The 23,752-nt window shown below is 41.2% G+C and overlaps 1 protein-coding gene across 1 annotated transcript in view; it reads right to left on the bottom strand.

Annotated features, from left to right (window-relative positions):
* Window positions 1-23,752, bottom strand: part of uvrag (UV radiation resistance associated gene) — a 95,865-nt gene that overhangs the window by 27,518 nt on the left and 44,595 nt on the right. Inside the window, exon 13 of the mRNA XM_046040146.1 lies at window positions 13,758-13,833. Within this exon, the coding sequence (XP_045896102.1) occupies window positions 13,758-13,833 (76 nt within the window). The remainder of the gene's footprint in view (window positions 1-13,757; window positions 13,834-23,752) is intronic.

The following is a 23,752-nucleotide window of genomic DNA, read 5'->3' as shown; positions in this document are numbered from 1 at the left end:
TACATGGATTTTTAAAAAACGGAATTACATCCAAATGTGACTAGAAGAGAGAGGCGAAGCAGGAGAGAAAATGATGAACAAGAAACAAATAGCTATTGTGCCCCCCTTCCCCCTCCCCTTCCCTCGACACACACACACACACACACACACACACACATTTTTGGTGGCCAACTATGTGGATTGTTCCATTAATTCAGCATGAGGGAAAGAGTGTGAGGTTGAATGTGTGGTTTCTAACTCTCTAATAAGCTGGAACAAGGCCACTGCTGAATTGAATGGAAGGTTAAAGTGAAATACGGGTCAATCTGGCTCGCTTGCAAAAGCCATATAAAAGGAACCACTTGCAGCTTCAGAAAAAATTAGCTGTAATACAGTAAATGATCGCATCAATAACATAAAAAAGTAAGACTGATAAAATCTTTGAGTTGCATTAATGACATCTGACAAAATAAAACTAAAGGTCAAGTGAAATAATAGCCACAAAAAAAATACCCCAACTGTTCACACAGCACTTCTCATGGATACATCGATCATAACTCTGGATAAAGCTTTGTCAACAGGGATGGAGGAAATGAATTATGACACTGTTGCTGACAGGTGAACTTCTCTGGCTTCTTGGATCTCACAGTCACGGCGAGGAGCAATCTTCTCCTCTTCTCAAGAATAACTCTGTGCTCCAAACAGTTTCACTCTGACTGCTGTAACGGTTGTGAGGCCAAGGCTCCAAACACATAAAAGCCAAACACATGCGCTGACATAATATAATTACAGCATGTGTATTTGTGTTTATATTTGTAGTTGGATGCATATTTAGGTAAGGCAGGGTGCAGTGTCTGTGGACAGCATCCTAATTGCTCTGAAAAGCATGAGCCAACGACTTGGCTGAGAGACTTGTTTTAACTTTAAAAAATAGGTCTGTTCCCATGGGGACAACAACAGTACTGGCAGTAATTTGTCCACTAAAACTTTAGAAATGCCTGCTTGGCGTCATAATGGGTGGGTGACAACCTGGAGCGGAACAACAAACAAAACGGTTGAGATGCAATCAAACAAATCTGAAGATATGATATAAGCTCTTCTGTGAATGGAACTAGCCACTTAGCTGTAACTTTTAAAATGACCAAAATGCCCAAGGTAGTTTTCTATGCTAATGTTGATTTTAAATGTGTGTGTGTGTGTGTGTGTGTGTGTGTGTGTGTGTGTGTGTGTGTGTGTGTGTGTGTGTGTGTGTGTGTGTGTGTGTGTGTGTGTGTGTGTATATATATATATATATATATAACAATTCATGGTCAAACCTTGTCTAGTCTTGCAATTTACACTGGATTACCATTACAGCTTGTATGTTATTGCATCATAGGCCTATACTGTGGGTATCAGTAAGTGCTATGAATTATGTTACTTGACCGCATGAACACAGTATTATTCTTCATGCAGCTAATATTTTGGAAATAAAAACATTATTCAGATATAGAGAAAACAGCTTACACTAATAACTTTCAAAGGAAAAGAAAAAAGACCCCCTCACAGCCTCCTTTTTTAACTTGAGCTGGTGTTTATTTAACAGCTTCTTTCATGAGCCACTTGGCCCCTTTTCTCCAATAACTGTAAAACGATTATTTGGCCTCTGGGACAACAGGCCTGGGCTCATCACAGACGCTTCATTAATAAAGAGAAAGCTGTGGCTGGATGGCATAGATGATGACATGACAGGGACGACACCCCACCCATATCCTCTCCTCCTGGCAGAGTAATGGAGGCTGACACCAGGGGTGACAGAGAGACACAACGCTAATGAGGTGAGACTTTACTTGACGGAGAGGAGTGCTGGAGTGACTGAAATTCAGAGAAAGGGATCGCTGAGATTAACTTGACAAAATTAGGGGAGAGAGACAGTGCCTCTCTTAAGTCAAGGATGAGTGCCACTGAAAGAGTTCTGTGGTCCAGAGCTGCTGCGTTAATTCAGATTAAAAGCTGCCGATTTTGCCAAAGCCAAAAGGCTGTAATGAAATCCACATGGAAGCAGGCCCGGCGCTGGATAGAAGGACTAACCCAGAGCCAGCACGGCTGATATTTTTTCAAATACTGACCAGATGGGGCCAGCATTGTTTTATTCAAAGAGCTGTTTAATATAATTGAGCCGCAGTAAGGCCTGTGCTCATGACTGAATACCTCTTCTCCTAAACACCCATATGACAGCAGACAGGGTTTGATAAATTAACAAGAACAACAAGTTTTTCTAAACTTGCTGACATAAAATGTAATCTCTACCCTCTTGATTCTTATGACAAGTTGGTGGGGGCCCCAAGAGCTAAACTTGGTCAGCCAAAAAAAAATTAAAAAAATAAGCCCACAAGCAGAGAGGTTCTTTTGTTTGTGTACCTTGGTCCAGTTTCCCTACTTCACCAAGAGAAAAACAGAAACTGCAGATACTTTAACACACAATGACATAACTATGATCAAAGGAAGAGATAAAACCTCCAGTGGAGAAAAAAGTACTTAGTTAAATTGCAATGGATTGTCCGATTCGTTTTTCTCTTTCCTTTTATCTACTGAGCGGTTAGTTTCCTTCTAACCAATGCCAACATTTTAGATATTACCATAGACTAATATACAATGGCTGCTGAAGTTGAGTTGAGAGAGAGAAGATATCTGTAAGTGAAGGGACTTTAGAGAGGCCTTAGTGCTAAAGCGGAGTGGTATAGTATGTAGCAGTGAGACAACAGGAGAGCAGACGCCAAACAAACAGGCCTCAGCTACAAATTCAAACCAGCTGGAAACTGCAGACTCACTATTAAATAAATGATGGAGGGAAGCAGCCAACACTTTCCAAACACCCAGAATCACAGCAAACCCCTCACTTTTTCAGAACATTTTGCCAGTAAAATCCACAGTCTGACCTGTGGGACGAAGATATTCATAACACACACTAATATGACTGCACCGATTTATTATAAAAGACGAGCACAAGCAAATGAAACATGCCACTTGATGTATCATCTCTGGATCTGGACCAATTTATTCTGATGAGATAAAATATACTATGCCTTCAGGCCCCTCTCTGTTCTATGACGTCTTCCCCCTCATCAATCTCTCCTAATAGCATAACATTTTGGCTTGATTTGACTACCTAGAGACAGCAAACATTGGTCAAGGCTTAAATGACCAACAAAAACTGAATATTTTAGCACAAAGAAATACTCCAATAACTCTCTCTCTCAGACATACACATATAGACACACAGACACAGGATTAACATTTACTTTTACCCTTATATTTAGTGGAACTAGCTCCTCTGGTACCTCTTTGCGGTGATGGACAAACCTGGAACTACCAACCACAAAATGTGGAAATTCAATTAGACGAATTTAAGTGTTTCATAAAGTCATAGGTGGCTGTCCAGAGGAATTCCCATAAAACCTCGGAGCTCAGGCATAATCGCAGCGTACTGACGGCCTCAATGCGTACATACGCCCACACTGGAAACCACATAACGGTGACATACACTTACAACAGCGGTACGAGACCTGCTTATAAATCACGTCGTCTGGCCAACAGCAAGCTGACAGACTACAAAAGGCCACACCCTCCATTGTACAGGTCAGGACTAGAGCATCAATTGTTTCCTTTCTTCTTTCTTATCAAAAACAGAACCTGCAGGGCGCTTAAGGCTTCGTAAGCACAGAACCTCAGACACACAATCTGCCTGACATAGCAGTAAACGGTAAATATCTGTTTATGGAAAAGGGTGCACCTACTTCTGATCCCACAACTCACTCTGGCCAATAAGTGGCACTGGATGCAAGCTGTAGCTACCAACAAAGGTTTGTGATGGAAAACAGGGACCACACAGTAAGGCTATGAAAACTTTTGGGTGTACATTAAGGCCTGGGTCTGGTTAATAGATAGCTTGAACAAGGAGAACCACAGGACGACCAAACCACTGGGTACTTTTTCTTTCCTACAGGGAGTTTCTCCTGAGCAGAGAAACTGTTCTTATCTAAATGTAATTTCTCAGTAGCGACTCTTCCTATGGCAGCTGGTCAAGTTTCTCTTCACACATCTCTTGCTTGGCCTGAGCCAAGACACATAAACTACAGGCTTAGAGACGTATATCAGTTCAGCTTTGCTTATTATGAAAATGTGAGGATATATACATACATAGACTGCAATTAAAGGCAAGATGAAACACACACACACCATTATATTTGAGGATAATTCACCCATAATCTGTATTATGTTATGCAAACATACACCCCTATTATCACAGAAAATTCACAAAGCATCTGTCTGAATCAAAAAATGTACAATCCAAATGACATAACAGAGCACTGTAGGCTTCAGACAACAACCTTTTATAGATCTAATCTTAAATCCAGCACCATAAAAACAGCAACTTCCCTTCTCCCTTTATGCATCAATCACCAGAGGGGGGGAGCAGACAGCCATCAGCCTACTGTCTCTGCTCCTATCAGGCTGTTAACGATCTCACAACACGAGCCATACTGCTCTCAATTTAACCCACTTATAACCTGCCAAAAATAATTTCTTGCTAGAAATGTGATAAATAAAGTACACTAATGAAGTGCTTTTTACTGTCAGTGGAGTACAGAACTCTTGTTAAAAGTGGCACCTTAATGGCGTTCAAATACAAAACACATTGTCAGATGCAGGGTCTAAAACTTATCCTCTATTAAATGTAAGGAGATGATCCAACATTTGTACAGCATCTGGCCATGTGGGAAATGACGCTCAGAGCATTCATATTCAGGCTATTCCTCACTGGGCTAAAGCAAAAACAGACACATTTATGGCTCGGCCTAAAAGAGAACTTAACTTGGGGCCACATTTCTTCTTTCCTCCTTCCTGTTAAGAGTAAAAGTGAGTTGTATTACGTTGACTTGATGCTATATTTTCTGGTGCCTGACCCGCCCATTATGTGTTCTATCATATCCATCCCTTTAAAATGGAAAACGGATGTGGCTGTTATGGAAGGATGGAGACAATGAGTGGCAGCAGGCGGTTGAAACGGTCTGATTACTTCCAGGCTCTGTCTGTCTTAGGGTAGAGATGGTGGCAGGGCCTGGGGAACAGTGGTCCAGGGTTCAGGTAAACAAACAGTGTACAGTGGGCTGCATTATGATTTCTGAACATAGTCTATTTGTTGAGATGAGGTTTCTGCCAAGGCAGCTGGACAGAAGAATGACTGCTGTTGTTGAAGAGGGACAGTGGAGATGTAATCGCCTGTTTTTCTTCCCTTTTCTTTTCTGGAACGCTGTCTGGATCGCACCGAGAAGTGAGTCACAAACCGCAAGCCTCAGCTGGACAAGGAGAGAAAGACCAACAGGCTTCTGAGGGAAACCTGGAATAGTTCTGTTTTAAAGTGTTTCAATTCTCAGTAAGATCTTGCTGAGAAATAGGCTGAAGCTCCCCTTTCTGCTCTCTTTTAACAGAATTCAAGCAATGAAGGAATGAAATATTCTCCTGGGGCTGATACCTTTGAGAGTGAATAATGGAACCTTGTCAGCTATGATCTTTTTCCCCATAAAGGATGCCTAAGTAGGTTCAAGATATGGGGTCCAAAACATTAAAGCTATAACTGTTCTCTCATTCAATCCTGTTTGGTACTATACAGTAAAAAAACCTGCAGTTTGTTAATTAAAGTTTGCAAAACATGTGAAAAGAAGAAGAGAAATGGAGATAAGAGCCCTGTGCATTTACACTGTACATACATATCAGGAATATGGAAACACATATTTTGATGTCCTACATTTGACTATTACACAATCACTCATTGTACATAGCCATTTCTGATTCACAGGCTTGTGGACCGACAGAGTAAACACACAACTGCTTACAGGAATGTCATCTGTGGAAAAACTGAGTTCATGTGCAAATATGGTAAGCCCATTGTTGCACTATAGAGTGTCAACTATATTCACAAAACCCAGTTGCAGACTCTGTACTGTCTCCGCAACATCCGCATTAAAGACAAGAGGAAATAAAGGAATAGGTGGAGATAGTTTTCATCGGGGAATGTTAACATCTTGACAGCTTGGTCTGAGATGGAGGGGAGTTATGAGGTGGAAGGGAACTGTGTAATGTTCACGTTTTGTCTTTGCTTGGGTCATATGGTTTTTATCGTAGCACAATCACATGAGCTAATGGCCACAAAGGGCTATGCCAAGACTATGTTGTATCTTTTTTGACCGGGGTCATGAGCTACAGTATCTTTTTTGTAAATATTTGATTATATCTCTTCACTTGACAATACTGAAGAAATGACACTTTGCTACAATGTAAAGTAGTGAGTATACAGCTTGTGTAACAGTGTACATTTGCTGTCCCCTTAAATTAACACATCACACAGCCATGTCTCAGGGCTTAAAGTTCTCCGGCGCTGTGCCGGAATTCGACAATATATGTATATGTCTGTGGAAATTATTCTTGCGTAAATTTTTAACCGTCACGTGATGTGTGTGTGAAGCACCAGTCTTCGGCACAATTGGTGGCAGTGTCTCTGTCTCTGTCGGTGTATAAGTGAAAGAAAGAGGACTGGCACTTCCTGGCTACGTGGACACTCTGGCTATCGTAGGCTGTGAACAGGGCATGGAAGTTTCTATTGGGTCAATTAAGGTGTCACTCAAAAGGTCAATGTGTAGACGCCATTTGTGTTTACATGCTAACTATAGTTACGCTAATATAAAACAACGCAATAGCAGTCCGTGTGTATTTATTGATATAATAATGCGTTTTGGAATAAATCTTTTACCGGGTTCATCTGGACCATTTTTGTCAGAATGTAATCCACCAGTGGACTATAGCTTCACAGATAAGTGGCGTCAATTTTGATAATAGGCAGTGCCTGAAGTGGGCCACTGATACCAGTAAGTTAATTTGACGTTTTACTCTTTGGCGTCCCGAGACTTCTCTTGCGTACCGGTGGGCTCTATGTGGCTCTCATCTGTTCCCATTCTCGTCTATCTGCTAATCTCTGTTGCCGGAGACAGAGCCACAGTGCCTTTCATGCAGCCGAGTGCAGAAAGTTGCTGTCACAGTAACTTTTCGTCGACCAATCACAGCCTGGATGGGGCGGGGCATTAAAAACGTTTGATGCGCTACAGCAAACTTTTAAAATGTTGAACTCGTTCTGCATGAATGTTTATTGACGAGTTACTTAGCATTAACTAACTAGAGACTAAGCACCATGTAATTTTTCTTCCACGAGGTTTTAATAAATTAAAACCCACAGAAATTAAACTGCTGTCCAAATGGAATTAATATTATAGGTTTCTAGTGGAAAGCTTTATAGTTTAATATTGTATCTGAAGTTATAATGAAACAATTTAGCCATAGTACCAGCCGATACACACTCCCCCGTGTGAATGGGGAGTACCAGCAGGGCTGGGCAATAAAACAATAATGATAATTATCACGATATAATTCTCCGAAGCAATATAACAAACGTTCAATAAATGTTTCATTTAAATCATTTGAATCACAAACAAATCGGCACTTAATTTTTCTATTAAGATATTTATTTTGTTGAGGAAAGGGACTGAAAAAAAGATTTTTCTTAATCATAATAATTTTGAATGTTTTACCTCAGATTTGTACAGTGATCCACTGATTTTTGCTCAAAAATCAGCCTTTAAACCTGAAAGAGATAATGATTTGACATTTCTAATGAGAATTATCAATATTGACTGAAGTTAAATGTTTTATCATAACATTTTTGGCTGTATTGCCCAGCCCTAAGTACCAGCACCGATTATAGGTGGTTGCGGAAAATGTTACCAGAATGCAGGAAATTAAGTGTCTAATGTCATAGAATTCCACATTGAAGTTTTTATCAAGACACTGTACAATTAACTTCTCGTCTTGTTCTTGTGAACCCAGTATCGTGTTTCCTCATGTTTCGTGAACTCTCAGCCCCTATGTCCCCATTAGTTTTCAACACAGAGTTGCGCTCTTGCCCCCTACCCTCCATCTTTGTCGCAAACCCTGAACACATTTCAGGCACAGAAAAGTTTCTTGCTTTAAGCCCTGCATGTCTAAAATACTGGCAAAAAAACTGAGAACACCCCTAAGTGACACTTAGAGGTGAAGAGGTAAAGGAAGAGCCTCAACTTTGGAAAACGTTGAATTAACAAAACAAGAATGAACAGAAGAGAAAAAACAGTGAAAGGGTTTCTTTGCAGTCAATTTACCAAACCTAATGACACTAGGGTATTTTTCCAAATTCTTTTTTTAAGATGGGAAACAGAGACTGCTTTCCAGCCAGCTTATTTTTCACCCTTTAAGCTTAATTTTCTTTTATTAATTTAAGATGTCTAACACAGTTAGACTGTTTTACTACCAGTCTTCACAGTGCTAATGAACTTTGCAGGTGAGATATGAATAAATAATACATAATGCTGTGATATAATGAAATTAATTCACAATATTCATTTACATAGTCTGTATTTATCAGCCTAAATCATGGCAATTCTTAGAAAAGTAAAAAAATAACTGCAAAACAACATTCCATATGTACCACTTCCATGACTGATTTGTCACCCTGTGGGAAACCCTAACTCTTGTTCATTATTACTTACAAAAGCTATTGTTGACAGAGTACCTACAACCTTTCCAAATAGCTTCACCAAGAATTCCTCCAGCCAACCAGCTCCTGTTCCGCCTGCTGCCACCTCCACTAACCACTAAAGACAGTAGGGCTCCCCCATGAGTCATAGCCATGTTTTATGGAGCCACAGTTGCCACTCTTAATGGCAACAGGCGCTCTGACGTATGCTCCAGACCACCAGAATGGCACTGTGCCTACAGCTCATGCTGTGAAATTGCCCAGAGACTTGGAGGGTGGGAGACTGCAGGCGACGTTCCACAGTAGACAGAAGTAAAGGTGAACCTAGAGGCGACCTGGTTGGGCGACAACAGATTTAGTGTTTTAATTCCCAATACTAGGTTTCCAGTGCTTGAGGCCCGCAAAATATGATACACTACGCTTAGTGACTGAGAGCTAATCGCTGTGCCCCACCCCCTCCTGCTAAAAACCAAGAGTTTTGTGTAGCATCAGTTGTCATCTAATCAGCCCCACATGCCTGTTTCACAACAACGTAGTGCAGTGGATAATAGAGAGTAAGCAAATGCAAGACATGGCACGTCTTCAGTCTAACGGCTGCACGTTTTCCTTTGGAGTCAGCAACACTAACTTGGCTAATTTCACTCTGAGTGAAGGAATGACAGGTTTAACATTTGTGCGCCCCTGTGGATGGGCACTTCAGGCCGAGTTACGTACCTGTGGCCAACTACTTCAAGGAAACGCAACAGCCAGATGCTATTCATTTAACAACTAAACGAAGTGAAAATCACATTCTCTGTAAATCACGTTCAGGTATTGGTTCTACTGGGACCAAAGAAAAAAATATGCACATTGACAAAAATGGCAATGTCTCCACATAAACTCAGAAGCTACAGATTTTGCAGCAAGAAAAGAAGAAGGAGCAGTATAGATTGGGGTGGTGATGGCGCAACGGATAAGACACATTGCTTTGGTGTAACAGACCCGGGTTCAATTCCCCACTGTGACCCATCCACCATTGTGTCCCTGAGCAAGACACTTAACCCCTAGTGGCTCCAGAGGCCTGTGACCTCTGTATAGCAATTGTAAGTTGCTTTAGATAAAAGCGTCAGCTAAAAGAATAAATGTAGATTGGCTGGGTGTCAACCCAGGAATTCCTTTCCTCTCTTACAGTAACTTCTCTTTGTCAAACTAAAGAGGTGGTATTATGCTCATTTTCAGGTTCATAATCTTATTTAGATGTTGTACCAGAACAGGTTTACATGGTTTCATTTTCAAAAAAACACCATATTTTTTGTCATACTGCACATTGCTGCAGCTCCTCTTTTCACCTTGTGTTGAAGGCTTCGTTTTAGCTATGGAGTGATGCATCTTTTCTCTAAATGATCTTTGTTGGGAGTTGCACATGCGCAGTTCCTAGTTAAGGACTACTAGCCAATCAGAAGCAGAGAAGGGCGGGTCAGTGAGAAGACGGTAAACAGCTTCGGTTCAGCTGGACATGTTGCCGACCAGCTTAGCAACATGGACTGGAGCAAGAGTTTCACAATGGTGAGTTATTAATCTGTAACAAAAGGATCTTTCATCCATAAAGATTTAACTGAGCTCTGTCGCTACATCACAGTAACAACTTTATGTCCACTGACTGCCTGGAGGGTAGCTGGTGTTTGGAAGAGAGAGGAGAGGCAACAGGCAGTTGTGTCGGACTAGCCGTAAGGCGAGCATTATGACTGACAGCATTTTGCTGTGACCTCACAGAGAACAAAAGGAAAGGGCTAGACTACAAAAGAGCTGTTTTCAGAGCAGAGTTTTCTGTGGGAGATGGGAACTCACTTTGGGCTGGACTTTGGGCTTTTTCACTTTGCAAACCTATTACATGCACAAAAAAGAGAGATAACTCATTAAAGGAGAGGGAAAAAGCCAAAAAGCATAATACCACCTCTTTAAGCTGAAGTGACAACACCTGTGTTACCACCTCACATCCAGGGTGCTCCAAGCAGTCTCCCCATCCTTTCCCCTGGCCTCATGACACGAGGCCTAATAACAGAAAATGTCTTCCTCTGCCACATCAAAGCAGAGTCGACCTGCTGTGGCCCTGATCCTTTGCCAGCTTCCCACTTTCAAACACAGCCACACAAGGCAATTTAATAAGAGATGGACAGCTTATGTCTGCCACCCAGGCTCAGTCAGTCAGTGAGCAAATCAGCAAAGCAGCCAATCAGCCAGGACTGCTGTGAAACTAGACCTCTGCTTTGTATCACTGAGCCAGACATCGAGCAATAGCTGCGTAACATGCCGGGCTCAAATAAAGGAGACCATTACAGAGAGAAGAAATATTCAAAAAACACAAACTAAATGATTACTGTGTATAAAATATTGTCTGTTGGTGAATCAGGTCAGCAGTAGAGTATTTCCTAATAAAAGCCCTAATAAATTAACAAGAAACATACAGTAGAGCAGGAGTGGAACAAAGTTTCAGTCTCACTGATAAAGTGGATGAGAATGACAAGGTTAATGAATCCTAATACAATTTAAAAGAAGAAATTACATGTAGCATGAAAGAGTCCAGTTGCTTCATGCCTTTCATGCCAGCCTGAACTCCCAAAGCTGAACACGTGAGATCCAAGAAACTGAAAGATCTGGCTCACAGGAGTAAACACTTTAATGCGCTGTGCAGAAATCAACCCAACTGGCATGTGGAGCTCTGTTTGCTATGGCTTTCTATTTTATTGACTGTGACATGTTTACCACTTGTTCAGTTTTGAAACAATGGTCTATTATCCCCATCATATAGCGCTGGACTGCTCATGTGGCTCTGTTACACTGTTTTGGAGTCAACCTGATAACTCATCCTTAACGTGGACAGAGTCAGGCACACATGGAATGCAGACGACAGGGCTTTAAAGCTGAAATTTTATCTTGTAAAAATACTGATGCTCTACCAAGCTGTTAAAAGCAGAGCATGTTTGCTTTGGTGAAAATACGTAAAAAGTGTTTTCCCCTATATTACCTTACATTTCAGGTTTGTACAATAATACAATGAACAATGTGTTTATTTCTATGTCCCTGGGTTACATTATTTTTTGCCATGTACCCTTTCAGTCACTGAGATTTACAGAAATAAGCATCCACAGATGTTACATATTCACAAATAATAGAAAGACACATGTTGTCATTTCTTCATCATTCCACAGATTGCTCTTACAAAGTTATCATGTACTCCTGTCATGTGCCCGCCTGTGTTACAGCTGATGGTTCACAAGTGGTTTCAAAGCCTTAAAGTCTGAATCTTTCATGGACACAGGTGAAAACGTCCTGCTGGTCTGGATCTCATTTTTTATCTGCAGAGGGCCAGATTACTTTGAGGCGCGCACACACACACACACACACACATTATTATTATTATACTATTTTCACACAACAAATTCAGAAAAATGATCATGCCACTTACATATGCCTTCTATCAGAAGTTAAATTAAACTTTCTGCATGAGTGAGCATGCAATGCTAAATGTGATGGCAGCACATGGCCAAGACTCTTAGAAATCTTAGATCATGATGTGTGGGGGCTGTTTGAGTTGAAAGGTAGGAATATGCATTGAGATGACGATGCCAAATGGTCTACATGTGAAAAGGTTTACACAGAGTCATGTGCATTGAAATCTGTCTCTTTCTCTCTGGTGCAACAAGAAACAATATATTACATGATCACAATTCGCTATTCTCAGTGGTTTAACAAGCTAAGTCAGTCTAGTCAGTGTTTTTTGTGGTTTTCTGCAAGTCACAATGGCGTATGTATGCTTGTGTACATATCTGGGAACTAAGCACGCGTTTAGTCTTGACAGTTATTATAATACAGTAAAATCTATTTGTTGATTGAAGTGACCTGATTTGATGGAATGAGCGTCAGATTAGGGTTTAGTGTAAATGTACACTCACCTCACAATGTACAATGGCTTCCACTTTGCATTCATTACATACATTGTTATTTAGAAACATGACAAACTATATCTAGAGAACTTTTTTCAAAACACAACAGGCCGCTTTATTGTTTTCTTTGGTGTTTTCAGGAAGCACTTATTTTCATTTGTCTAAAATGTTTTCTTATCTGGCTTACTTGCTTATTCTGAGACTGGCAGAAATATGGCAGACTTGGATATTGGCTAGCAGCTTGTGGTCTGGTATTAGAACTAAAGGCTCCCAAAGTGCAGTGGTTTGAAGTCAGCCACCTGCTATCGCTAATTGGCCGGTCTTATTCAGTGGAGTGGTCCTTCATTCTCGCCTGGATGAGGAGGAAAACAGGGAATGGAATGCAAATTGCTGATAAATGTCTGAGGAATGGATAGAGGGGAGTAACCCAGGTCAACACATTAGGTGTACTTTAATAAGCACAGATGGGTCAAGAGTTCAACCCTCCCCTGAGGTGTTTTTGAGAGAAAGACAAACCAACTTATGTGCAAAATGTTACACACACACTGTCTGCTCCTTCAAAGGAACCTTAAAGGATAAGAAGATATCCTATATTTTTCTTTTTGTCAAAGGATCCCATGAAAAGATCAAGTGATTCTACAACAACAAGAGCTCTAGCTGGCATTGTCAGACTAACTCTAAAATGAGTATTTGTGTGGAACCTCTCAGTTCATTTTTGATTTCAAAGGGGCGTAGACCAAAATGCCTCTGGACACAATTGGACAGACCTACAACTAACCAGTTTCGTGACCTTGGTGCATTATGCAGGTCCGGACCTACAACGAAATGTGTGACTTTTCAAATCTGGACCGGTGAAGCTCTTCTGTCATTGGTCGTATCAAACCTGCTCCATATTAGATAATGGGTGATGTGAAGGGTGGAAATCTGTCTGAATAAGAGGGGGGTCAGACATACCTGCCAGAGCAGATGAAACATGAACTCGGCAGATTCATCTGGTGTGGTATTCGTATAGTAATTGGTTCAAAAACAGCTTTTTTAAACCTCAATTTGTAAACACAGTAGATCCCCTTTGTATAAAAAATTCCACTATAGTGGAAACAGGATAAAAATGTTACACTAAAACTAGAGTAATCAATACATTTTCTTCTCTCAAAATTTTATGGTCCTCAAATTTGTTTGCCCAAAAATTAGTTCCATCCACTTCCATCCACAGAAACAAACATTGTTGCACTATGTGTTTGTTCATATATTACCTGGGCAATGTTCTTGTTGAGTAAGTAGACACCATATTCAAAATGAAACCGCTCTCCTCTGGGGTACAAAGGGAATCTGTGAAAGACAGGAGAAAAAGATAAACAAGCCGTTACACAGGAACAGGTCGTGTATTCCACTTAATCCATTAGCAACAGAGTCTAGAAACTTGAAACTTGAAATTAGAAATTTTTAAGACCCCCCTTCCACACACTCATAAACCAACTAAGTATAATCGAGCTTATAACAATATATCCATACTGCATAGCATACTATGGGTCTATCCATGTGAAAATGCCAATAAGGAATGGTGGGATTAAAAGGGGGTTCATTGCTTATTAATGTTGCTTTGAGGGATTCAAACAACTGTTGTGCATAGGCTCTGCAACAGGCAAAGAATTCTTCACGTCACTGAAAGTGGCCGTTAATGTAGCCGACAGCGTTTACAGTTGGTTACACTTGCAGATGCTTGAAGAAGCAGGGTCTGGGTCTATGATCCCATCCCACAGACACCATCTCCGTACCGTGTTAAACTGAAATATCAAACAGAAGGGGAGGCGTCCCAACAGCCTGTCCATCTGCATCTAAGGTGGAACAAAGAGAAATTTTCCTTTCAGTATGGTGGGAAAGTCCCATCAACGCCAGTCAGACGTCTTAGTTAGTACTGCACAGAGAGTGCTCATGAAGGATGGGGAAGATAGGGGTAGGGTAGAGAGGGGGCATGCTGAAATTCTCTTTGCTACCAGGGACTTAAGGCTGGACTCATCCCTTCCTGTCATTATGTGCTTATGTCAGCTGATCTCCCACTGAGGAGGATACAGAATTTTGGGAAACCAGCTCCATGAACTGAGCAGGGATTCGGTCTTACAACACACACACACACACACACACACACACACACACACACACCTGTTTGCATCAACACACTTGAGATGACCGCTGTTATCTACATTCATATCTTAGCCCTTCCTAAACTCCATCTCTAAAAGCTTCACCTTAGCTTTTAGAGTAGCAATAATCTAATCCCATTCTTAACCTCTCACCCAAACACTGAAATAGTGCATTTTCAGAAATGGGAGGAATGTCTTTATTTCAGAAGATTTTCAGTGCTCATTTCTGCACATGAAACCGACATCTGGTCTTTGTAAGAACAAAAATCCAACAACACACATGTGAGACATTACCATGGCCAAGTACTGTCATAAGCATACATACACACAGACGCAGCATATATGGAATCAGTCAAATACACAGCTGTTGCTTTTTTGTTACTAGCTGTTGCTGCCAAAAGGCCATGTCAAAGGGAAACAACAAGCAGAGGAAATATTATTGTAAAGATAAGTCTTTCCATCTGAAAATGAATAAATAAAGCTTGCGTTATTGTCTAATGTCATACGAGGGAGGCCCACATCAAACCAACAGCACATGCTTGTGTTTGGAGCAGCACCTTGGTGCATCACTTTTATAGAAACTCCACAACTCGTTTAATTAAGTGGCTGCCAGTCTTTTATGTGACAGTGTTTTCACTTGCTACCGGAGTTAGGTCTGCAAAAAAGGGGTCTACTTCATCATAAAGACATTATGGCTATTATTGGAAAACTGAAAGGGGAATCGAGGCTCTTCAATTGGAGTCTAAATTCTAAAATGTGACACAAAAACACATAAAGCCATATCCTAATAGACCGAACGCGTGACCACTTCCATAAGATGTGCCTCTCTTATTAAATGACAGTGCTGCCAAATGCATGTGCGTGTACTGTACAGTATGTGCAGACGAGACGAGACGAGATGAGATATGTTGAATGTGTGTGTGTGTGTGTGTGAGAATGTGTACTGGTGAGTATATGCTTCCGGCCTCCTCTGTGTGTGTGTGTGTGTGTGTTTGCCCCCCGGGGACTGGGTCATGGTCTTTCGTTAATCCTGTGTGAGAGCAGATTTGGGGCTCTTCACCCCCTCTTACTATGACCTATAGGTGCCTGAGGCAATGGGAGAATACAGCAGAAAATAAACTTCCTCTGTGCTGGCACTTCATTGGCCTTTACTGTCAACTGAGATCATTCTAACAGCGCTGTAACCCTGCAGGTTAATGTATTGATTCAGATGTGCTTGTGGCATTTTGAAGGCCAGATTTTACTCACATCCCACATTTCAGTATTTCAGCTGTAAAAGAATTTGCCCTTGATGACATGAACTTGCCCAAAGACTTTTAACATGATGTCTGAGTTTCTCTGATTTGGCTTTAATTCATTTCTTGCAATTTTGTTTTCTCCTACTAATATCTGAGCCTGTCTGGAGATCTCAGACAACATCCTGACCTAGTGCTCACTGTAAACACCTCCTCACTCACACATTACACTACAACCCCTTAACAGATGGAGATGGAGCCCCAGAATTAATTCTAACATGATGTTGCTGCGAAGGCTGGCAAGTAAAAAGGCTCTGTAGGCTGAGGGCCACACAGCCAGCCACATTTTCACCCCTTATATCCCCGACATGCAGCCAGGGCCTCATGGAGAAAGCAACATGCCAGAGGACATATCTCAGCACTAGGAAATAACTAACAGAGAGAGGAAGAACAACAAAACTGGCATTCCCCTCACACTGCTGGCATTTCCAATATCACTTCCCCACGTACAGATAGGATTTGTTTGCTGATGAACACGCATGAGAAGGAAAACAGACACACTTCCAACACACACACACACAGGCTCCGTCACAGCAAGGTGATTAATGACTGCTGTCCACTGTGTCTGAAATCACACTGGATAGACTCCGGTTCACCAAACACCAGGAATCCCTCCTGGGGACGTCCAGGAAAGTTAAATATATTATTACACTCCAGAAAGAAGGTCGAGGGAGGAAGTCTGTGGACGGACGGAAGGGAGGAGGAACCAAAATAGTATGATTCAGTTAGGACATATTAATTATTTTATATATTATCTAATCTGACCAGCTTTGTCCCACTGAGATTAAGATGCTTGTCAAAGGAGTCCTTACCAAGACGGCGCTCAAAACAAGCATACATAAAATAAACATAAATCACTAACAAATAATTCATTTTGATGTCAAAAGTGTCTTTTTTTCATCTAACTCAGTTCTGACCTTGACAAACAGCCATTGCATTGAGACATAAGGAATAGCAGAGTAAGAGGAGACAGAACGCCATTTTTAATCGCTAAGCCAGCAGCAACAGCACCAAGTGAAGCAGTCCTCTACACTAAACAGGATGAAATAAATTAGAACCAAAATCAGTATACTGTCTGTCCATCAGGATGGAGTGTCCAGAATAAACAGACACAAACCAGAAAGACTCACACACAGGTCGGAGAAGTACTGTTTATGGCACTAAGTGTGCTTTCCTGCTAGCCCATAACAATATGTTTACATGTTGTTTGCAAATGAGCTCATGCTTACTTTGCCTTTTGTACCGTTTAATTTTTGTGTTTAATTTTGTTGAACATGTAAATCAAATCAAATCATCTCTAATCATCTCTATCTCAGCAGCCCTCCTCATTTTTCTTCGCTTTCCTTAATCAAGCTTTTTCTTCCATCAGCACATCCCTCTCCTGCTCCCCTTAGTGGAAGCTCTGTTGAAGGGTCGTGTCCTCGAAGCTAACACAGCAAACTGAATATGACAGGCAGCAAAATCAACACACCCATTCACTTTAGATTCCATTTAAAAAGACTGATTACTGAAACGTGAAATCTGCTTTCATTTAGCTAATATTCAACTCTGCGTGCACTGGACAGAGAGATGAAAAAAGAAATGACAGCAAGTTGATAGCAGAAATAAATCTGTTTCTGGAACAACCCCCCATAAAAGAATGCCCATCTCTCTCCTTTTCATCTGCCCTTCAGAGCAATCTCACCACAGGATAGTTAACGTGCGAGCGCTGGCTCTGTGTGCAGACACACAAATATGTAATTATTAAGTGTGGAGCCATGACATTGTAAAAAGACAAAAGCTGCATCTCACAGGAAAGTCCCCTGTCTGCCTGAGTGAGAATGTGTGTGTCCCCAGCCTGCCAAGTCTTTAACTGCAGGGTCTAGACACAGACAACCTCAAAATATAAAGGGGGAACTCAAGAACCAATAAACATATACCGACAATGATGAGGTGAAGTAATAAGAAGTTCTTTGCTCTTTCTTCCTGTCCATTTCTTTTAATCCTGTTGAGGGATCTTTTAATAGTAGGCTGAGTTACAGTTCTTTCATCTTTGAGTGATCCACCACCACCAGTGTTTGCACTGTCTCCCTGGACTGCACTTGGGGGCCTCCTAACAGGTGTCAGCAGCACATGATGTCTTTTATAGCCTCCGGTTAAATGGCCACATTTGTGGGCTATTTGTGCAAAGAGAAAGGGTGAGCTTACTATGGCCCAAAGACTCTAGGTAAAGTTTCATATGTGCATTTTGCTTTGTACATAAACCCATTTAAGATGGACATTGGTTTCTGGAGTTTTACAACAATGCTAGAGCCAAAATGGAGGCCACTGAGTTCACTTGAGCTTTTGGTTTTTTGAGTTTAAATGATCTTCGTTACAGGCAGCCCTGTCAAAAGCAGACCATTAGAGAACAAAGGCCATAAGGTCAGTGGGCGCTTCTTGTGCAAACTATAGAGTGAACGTATATTTAAGCATGTTATAGTATATTGGACACCTCTCACTTCCCTCTTGGGTCCACAGTATTAAACGTAGGAGTATAAAGGAGGACACGGCTATGCAGGTGGGTGGTCGCGCTCAACTTTACTATGGTTCATGAAAACACGCTGGGAAGACTCCTAGTGACCGGCTGACCTGCTGTAATGTATACACAGGCTGAGGGCTCCACATGTGCTGGCTTGCCTGTTTAGACATCCTAATTAATACTCCAAATGTGCAAAACAACAGTTCTGGCTCACATGTTGGAGACGAGGCTTGGCCAGGACTTACACCCCTATTTTAATAGTGAAGGGGGGCGAGGGATGCTTGTGAGTTTCACAATGTCTTCAAACAGCGCAAGACCATAAATCATCTGGGCCTGCTTTTTAAAAAAACACCTGCCTTGCAACTGTCAAAGCTCTAATGGCAATGGTTACTATATAAATCACAGTGAGCTGTAATTCTCAATATCTGAGAAATGATTACACTGAGCATCTGTCAGTGAATGCTATTTTAATGACCGCTGCTGCACTTAAGACCCCAGCATAACCGTTTCGCCATCTTGGTGTATGCCGTTAAAGCATCTCCTGAGCGATGTGGCGGTTCCTCGCTCTGTCATGCCGGGTTTTCATCACAGCTCTTAAGAATTTCCAGGGGTCAGCTGACCCTAGCTCCCAACCCCTCCGCTCGCATTTTTCTTTCCTTTCCTTTTGTTTCCTTCCATTGTTTTAATCACAAGCAGAGATGGAGAAGAGGAGCTCAATCTGACCAGCGCCGTACATTGTATTCATACATTCACTTGCCAAAAAGGTAAGCCAAAGCACACTGTAACTTCAGCAGACGTTTAAAAAAAATGACATGATATCTGACCTTAAATCAAAAGATTATAACGACTATTTAGGATTAATATTCCAACCCATGGCAGTTTACGGTCAACACTAATTTTCATGACCTAACAAGACTAAAAGACTCTACAGACATGCTAGCGGCTCTGTGTGACTGTACTTGGGCACAGCGGTGCTTTGGGCTAAATGGTGGCATAGGTATGCTAATGGTGAAAATGCTAACATGGCGATTCCAAGCAGGTATAATATTTGTCATATTCACCATCTTAGTTTATGATGTTAGGATATTAACATTTGCTAATTTGCACTAAATACAAAATACAGGTGAGGCTGATGGGATGTCTTTAGTTCTGTTGTACTGGACACACAGCGCTAGACGAAAAGTCAGAAGATCTCGAATTAGCAATCTTCCCCTGGGCACCATGGATATATGTAACAAATTTAATAGAAATCCATCCATTAGCTTAGAAATTTCCCAAAATAACACAAATATAAACCTCCAAGTGGCGCTAAAGGAAAGTCAGGGGATAACAAAAGTCAGTAGGATTCCTCCTCTGGGCACCATTAATGTCTGTACGATATTTTGTGCCAATCCATGCAATTGTTGTTGAGATATCTGGACAAAGTGATGGGCAGACTGACAGACAGACAGAGTCATCCCTAGGGCCATGCCACAAGTATGGTTAAAAAGACAGCAAGAGCTCATCTTACTGATAGAAAGACTGTTACAAGTACATTCATTTCTTCCCCTTCAAATTTCTGAACAAGAATTCAATACTATTCGATGTCCTCAGCTGGCTGTGACCTTCAACCTACAGCATCATTCAGAACGCCACTCAGCACAGATGCTTCTTGTTATCTGTTTAATGACGTGGATAAAGACTGCTAGAATAGGTTGCGCAACAGCAGGGCTCCAAGATGAAGGGCTGCTTATGCAACTAACCTGTCAACCTAATACAGACTCTTGACTTCTTCAGAGCTATTATACACATACCATTCCTGCCATTGTCCTTGAGTGATTTGGCAGAAAACCTCAAAAGACAAGTAAACATTCTGTCCAGTCCTAGGCTGCCTTTGTAGCTGACATACAGACTTAAATAACGATCGATTTGTTGGAATTTGATTCCAGTTCTCTGGCTCCCAAGTTGATTGTCTCCCTCATCTGTTTTATGAAGAATATAGTAACTGAACCACTACCAAACATCTGCATATCACACTGTTGAAATAACATGATTTATTCTATGTCAGACAACGTGCAATCTCCTATAGAACCCAGTAGAACATCATAAAACATTTTTTACTATACTTAGAAGTCAATGTAATATACTAATTAATATTAATAACATGTAACTAATGTACCCCGCCTTTCGCCCGCTGTCAGCTGGGATTGGCCTGCAACCCTGTACACAGGATAAGCGGTTGATGATGGATGGATGGATGAATAGCAACTGAGGATATTGCCAATATATTCATCTAAACTGTAGGACAGAGTGAAAACAAACAATGATGACAAATTTACATACTTGGGTTGGACAATATGGCTAAAAATTTTATTATTCAATATCAATAATTATCACAATAAATGTCAAATTGTGATTTCTTTTCAAGTTTAAAGGCAGATTTTTGCTCCTGGGTTAAAGTTGAAGAAACCAGATGGTTAATTGTGGTTTTAAAACTATTCTTTATGGTCAGAACATGTCAAACACCAGACAGTGGAAATGGCAAATCTGAGGTAGAACATTCAAAACAATTATGATAAAATCTTTTTTCAACAAATATGCATGACCTAAATAAAGAATAATAATTCAGTCCCTTTTCCTCAACAAAGTAGTTATGGAGGAAAATTATTTTGCGATATTAAAAAAGAAGAATGTAGATCAGGTGCCCAAAGAGAAAATCCTTTGATCCACAATGACTGTACAATATTGGCTTGGTAGCAGAAATGTCAGGAAAGATATCTCTAAACCACTGCTGATAAAATCCAATCAATCTGCATGGCTAGATACCTAGTAAGGTTAAGAAAGTGTGTCTAAGCATGTAATATGGTTGAACTCTTGATTGATACTTATTCAGCTTAAGTGGAAAAAATTAAAGTGGTTTGCCTTCCTATATATTTCAGCAGGGTCTGCCCTGCAGCTTCACGGTGCTTTTCCCCGTCACTGCTGTAGTTTTTGGTGCAGTTCCCCCTCTCCTCCCGTGCACATGGTCCATGTTAAGAGACATGAAACTGCTGAACCCCCGGAACAATAACCTCTTTTCTTGGAGCTCACAGGTTCCTCTCGTCTTAAGCTGGCCTCCTTCCCCTGGCATTCACATTCGCAACCCTCACCAACAGTTTCTTTTGTGTTTGAACCAAGCAGTGATGTGTTAACCCCACTTACATCCATTTTTCCTTTAGCCGGTGATAAATAGTAAACTAAAAACTGATTTGCCTCAATACTTTGGGCAAACGACTATATGAGGCAGAGCTTGCTTTTTAATGGCTGGGTTCTGGTCTCAATCAGACACTGGACATCTGGATTGCATCTCCCTAGTTCTCCCCCTCATGCAATCAGAAACACTGGAACTGGGCTCTCCACAGGACAAAATGTGGGCGCAACATGTCGTCAGAGTCCACTGATTTCAGAGAACGTCTCTGACAGGGAGGAGGATGATTCTCTGATGCCAAAAGGGCCAATTATACAGAATGCCAAAGAGACCACTTATATTCCACACCTTGCTTTCAAATATTCTTACAGGGCCAGATTCAAACTCCGAGTGCTGGAGGGTAACACTGATCAACACATGCCTTGACTAGTTTCCTGTAGCAAAATATGACTATAGGAAATAAGGCAGCCATTAAATATATTCATATTCTTCACACCACACTAAGATCCAATGCTTGGAACAAACTAACTTGCTAACACACTAGGCATAAGGATTTTTTCTTGCTCAACTATACCCAGGGCTATGAGAAATAACCATTAGGGATTTTATGTTGGACAGCAGCAGGGGCGAATATTTGAGCTACTGAAATCTTGATCCTTACTCTGTACTTCAGTAGAGCCACAGAAAGGGGTGGCTGAGCCTTACTTTAAGGATGCATGGCGTCATCTAAAAAGAGCACAAAGATTCATCACATTTCAAAAGTGGGGTTAGGACAATTACCATTTAAAATGCAACTAAAAACAACATAAGGTTCCTATGTGAACGCCATTATAATTGACTGACTGCTTGCTAATCCTACCACGCTCAGACAAACTGATCCCATGCCACCTCACTTATCACCACTAGCTGCCTCTTTCCGACACTTTAATCACCCCTTTTTTGTACACTTTTAGAGCTCGGCTGGTTGCTTTCCGTCTCCCCACACATCATTTTGCTATGCGTCTGCAGCCCGCCAGGACCTCAGGGGTCATAAACATGTGGAGGGGAGGGTGGAATTTTGTGGGAGCGTTTGGCCCCACTCTGGGACACCTAAGGGCGATGCTGGATTGTCATGTCTGTTCAACAGCAACACAGCCTACAAGTTTATTTTTTGTTGCTGGATGCTGGTGTAAATATCTTGCATGGTAGGACTGGAAACATGTAAAGCAACTCCCAGTGAGCTTCTCCAGCTGTTGTCATGACATAATCACCCACAGAGAGAGACAGCCACTCAGTCACAGTGTTGGTCTGATAATGTGTTTTCTCCCACACTTTTTCCCCAACTGTTTGTCTTCTTACGCATGACACATGTGGATGTGAAAGTGTCAGTGCTTATTTACACATCATTCCTATGTGCCTCAACAAAACATAAGCAGCCACTCGTTTTAGACTGAGAGTAGAGCACAAAGAGATACTGGTGAACACAGGAGTTGCTGACCCTTACAGGGCTTCTCGACAACACTAGTTAGCAATTCCATGAGCAGCTAAACATAACAACATTAAAAGGTGATAAGAGAAACAAAAAATTTGTGAGGCTTTCTGGTCTGCAGTGCAGTTATAATGACCTTATTTAACACTGACATGTGGCCTGCATCTCTTCTCCTACCAATTTAAATAATTTACTATAATGAGCCTACTGCAGGTTTCAAACGACCCCCAACTCGCTCCCTTACTGCTCAGCACTTAAAATACAAAGGCCCCAAAAGCCCATATTGGTTCAGATTCCCACTCCATAGAAAAGGTGTTAATAATACTTTACATTAGTATCCTTAAATAAAACAACAACAAAAAAGGACTGAAATATTCTGCTGATATCAACAAGGCCTTGCACAGCAAAAGCAGAACTGTACACATAATCTAAAGAGCTGACAGGTTTAAGCATGACTCAGGACTTTCATCTTTATTCTCCTCTTCCAGTGGCTTTGAACCTAAACAGACGATTCACTCTTACACTAAGGGGGCAATCAAATTCACCCACATCCGTGTCTATCAGTAACACTGCTGATTACAGTAAAATCTTCCTCATCACTGCACTCAGCACACTTACTGAAGGGGGTCTTGAATGTGTGGAATGTCAATTTATGCATGTCAGGTGCATACCTGAACA

This window comes from Micropterus dolomieu, linkage group LG23, assembly GCF_021292245.1.
Source record: "Micropterus dolomieu isolate WLL.071019.BEF.003 ecotype Adirondacks linkage group LG23, ASM2129224v1, whole genome shotgun sequence".
Classification (NCBI taxonomy): domain Eukaryota; kingdom Metazoa; phylum Chordata; class Actinopteri; order Centrarchiformes; family Centrarchidae; genus Micropterus; species Micropterus dolomieu.
The sequence above is the reverse complement of the archived record's forward strand: the minus strand, read 5'-3'. Positions and strand labels throughout refer to the sequence as shown.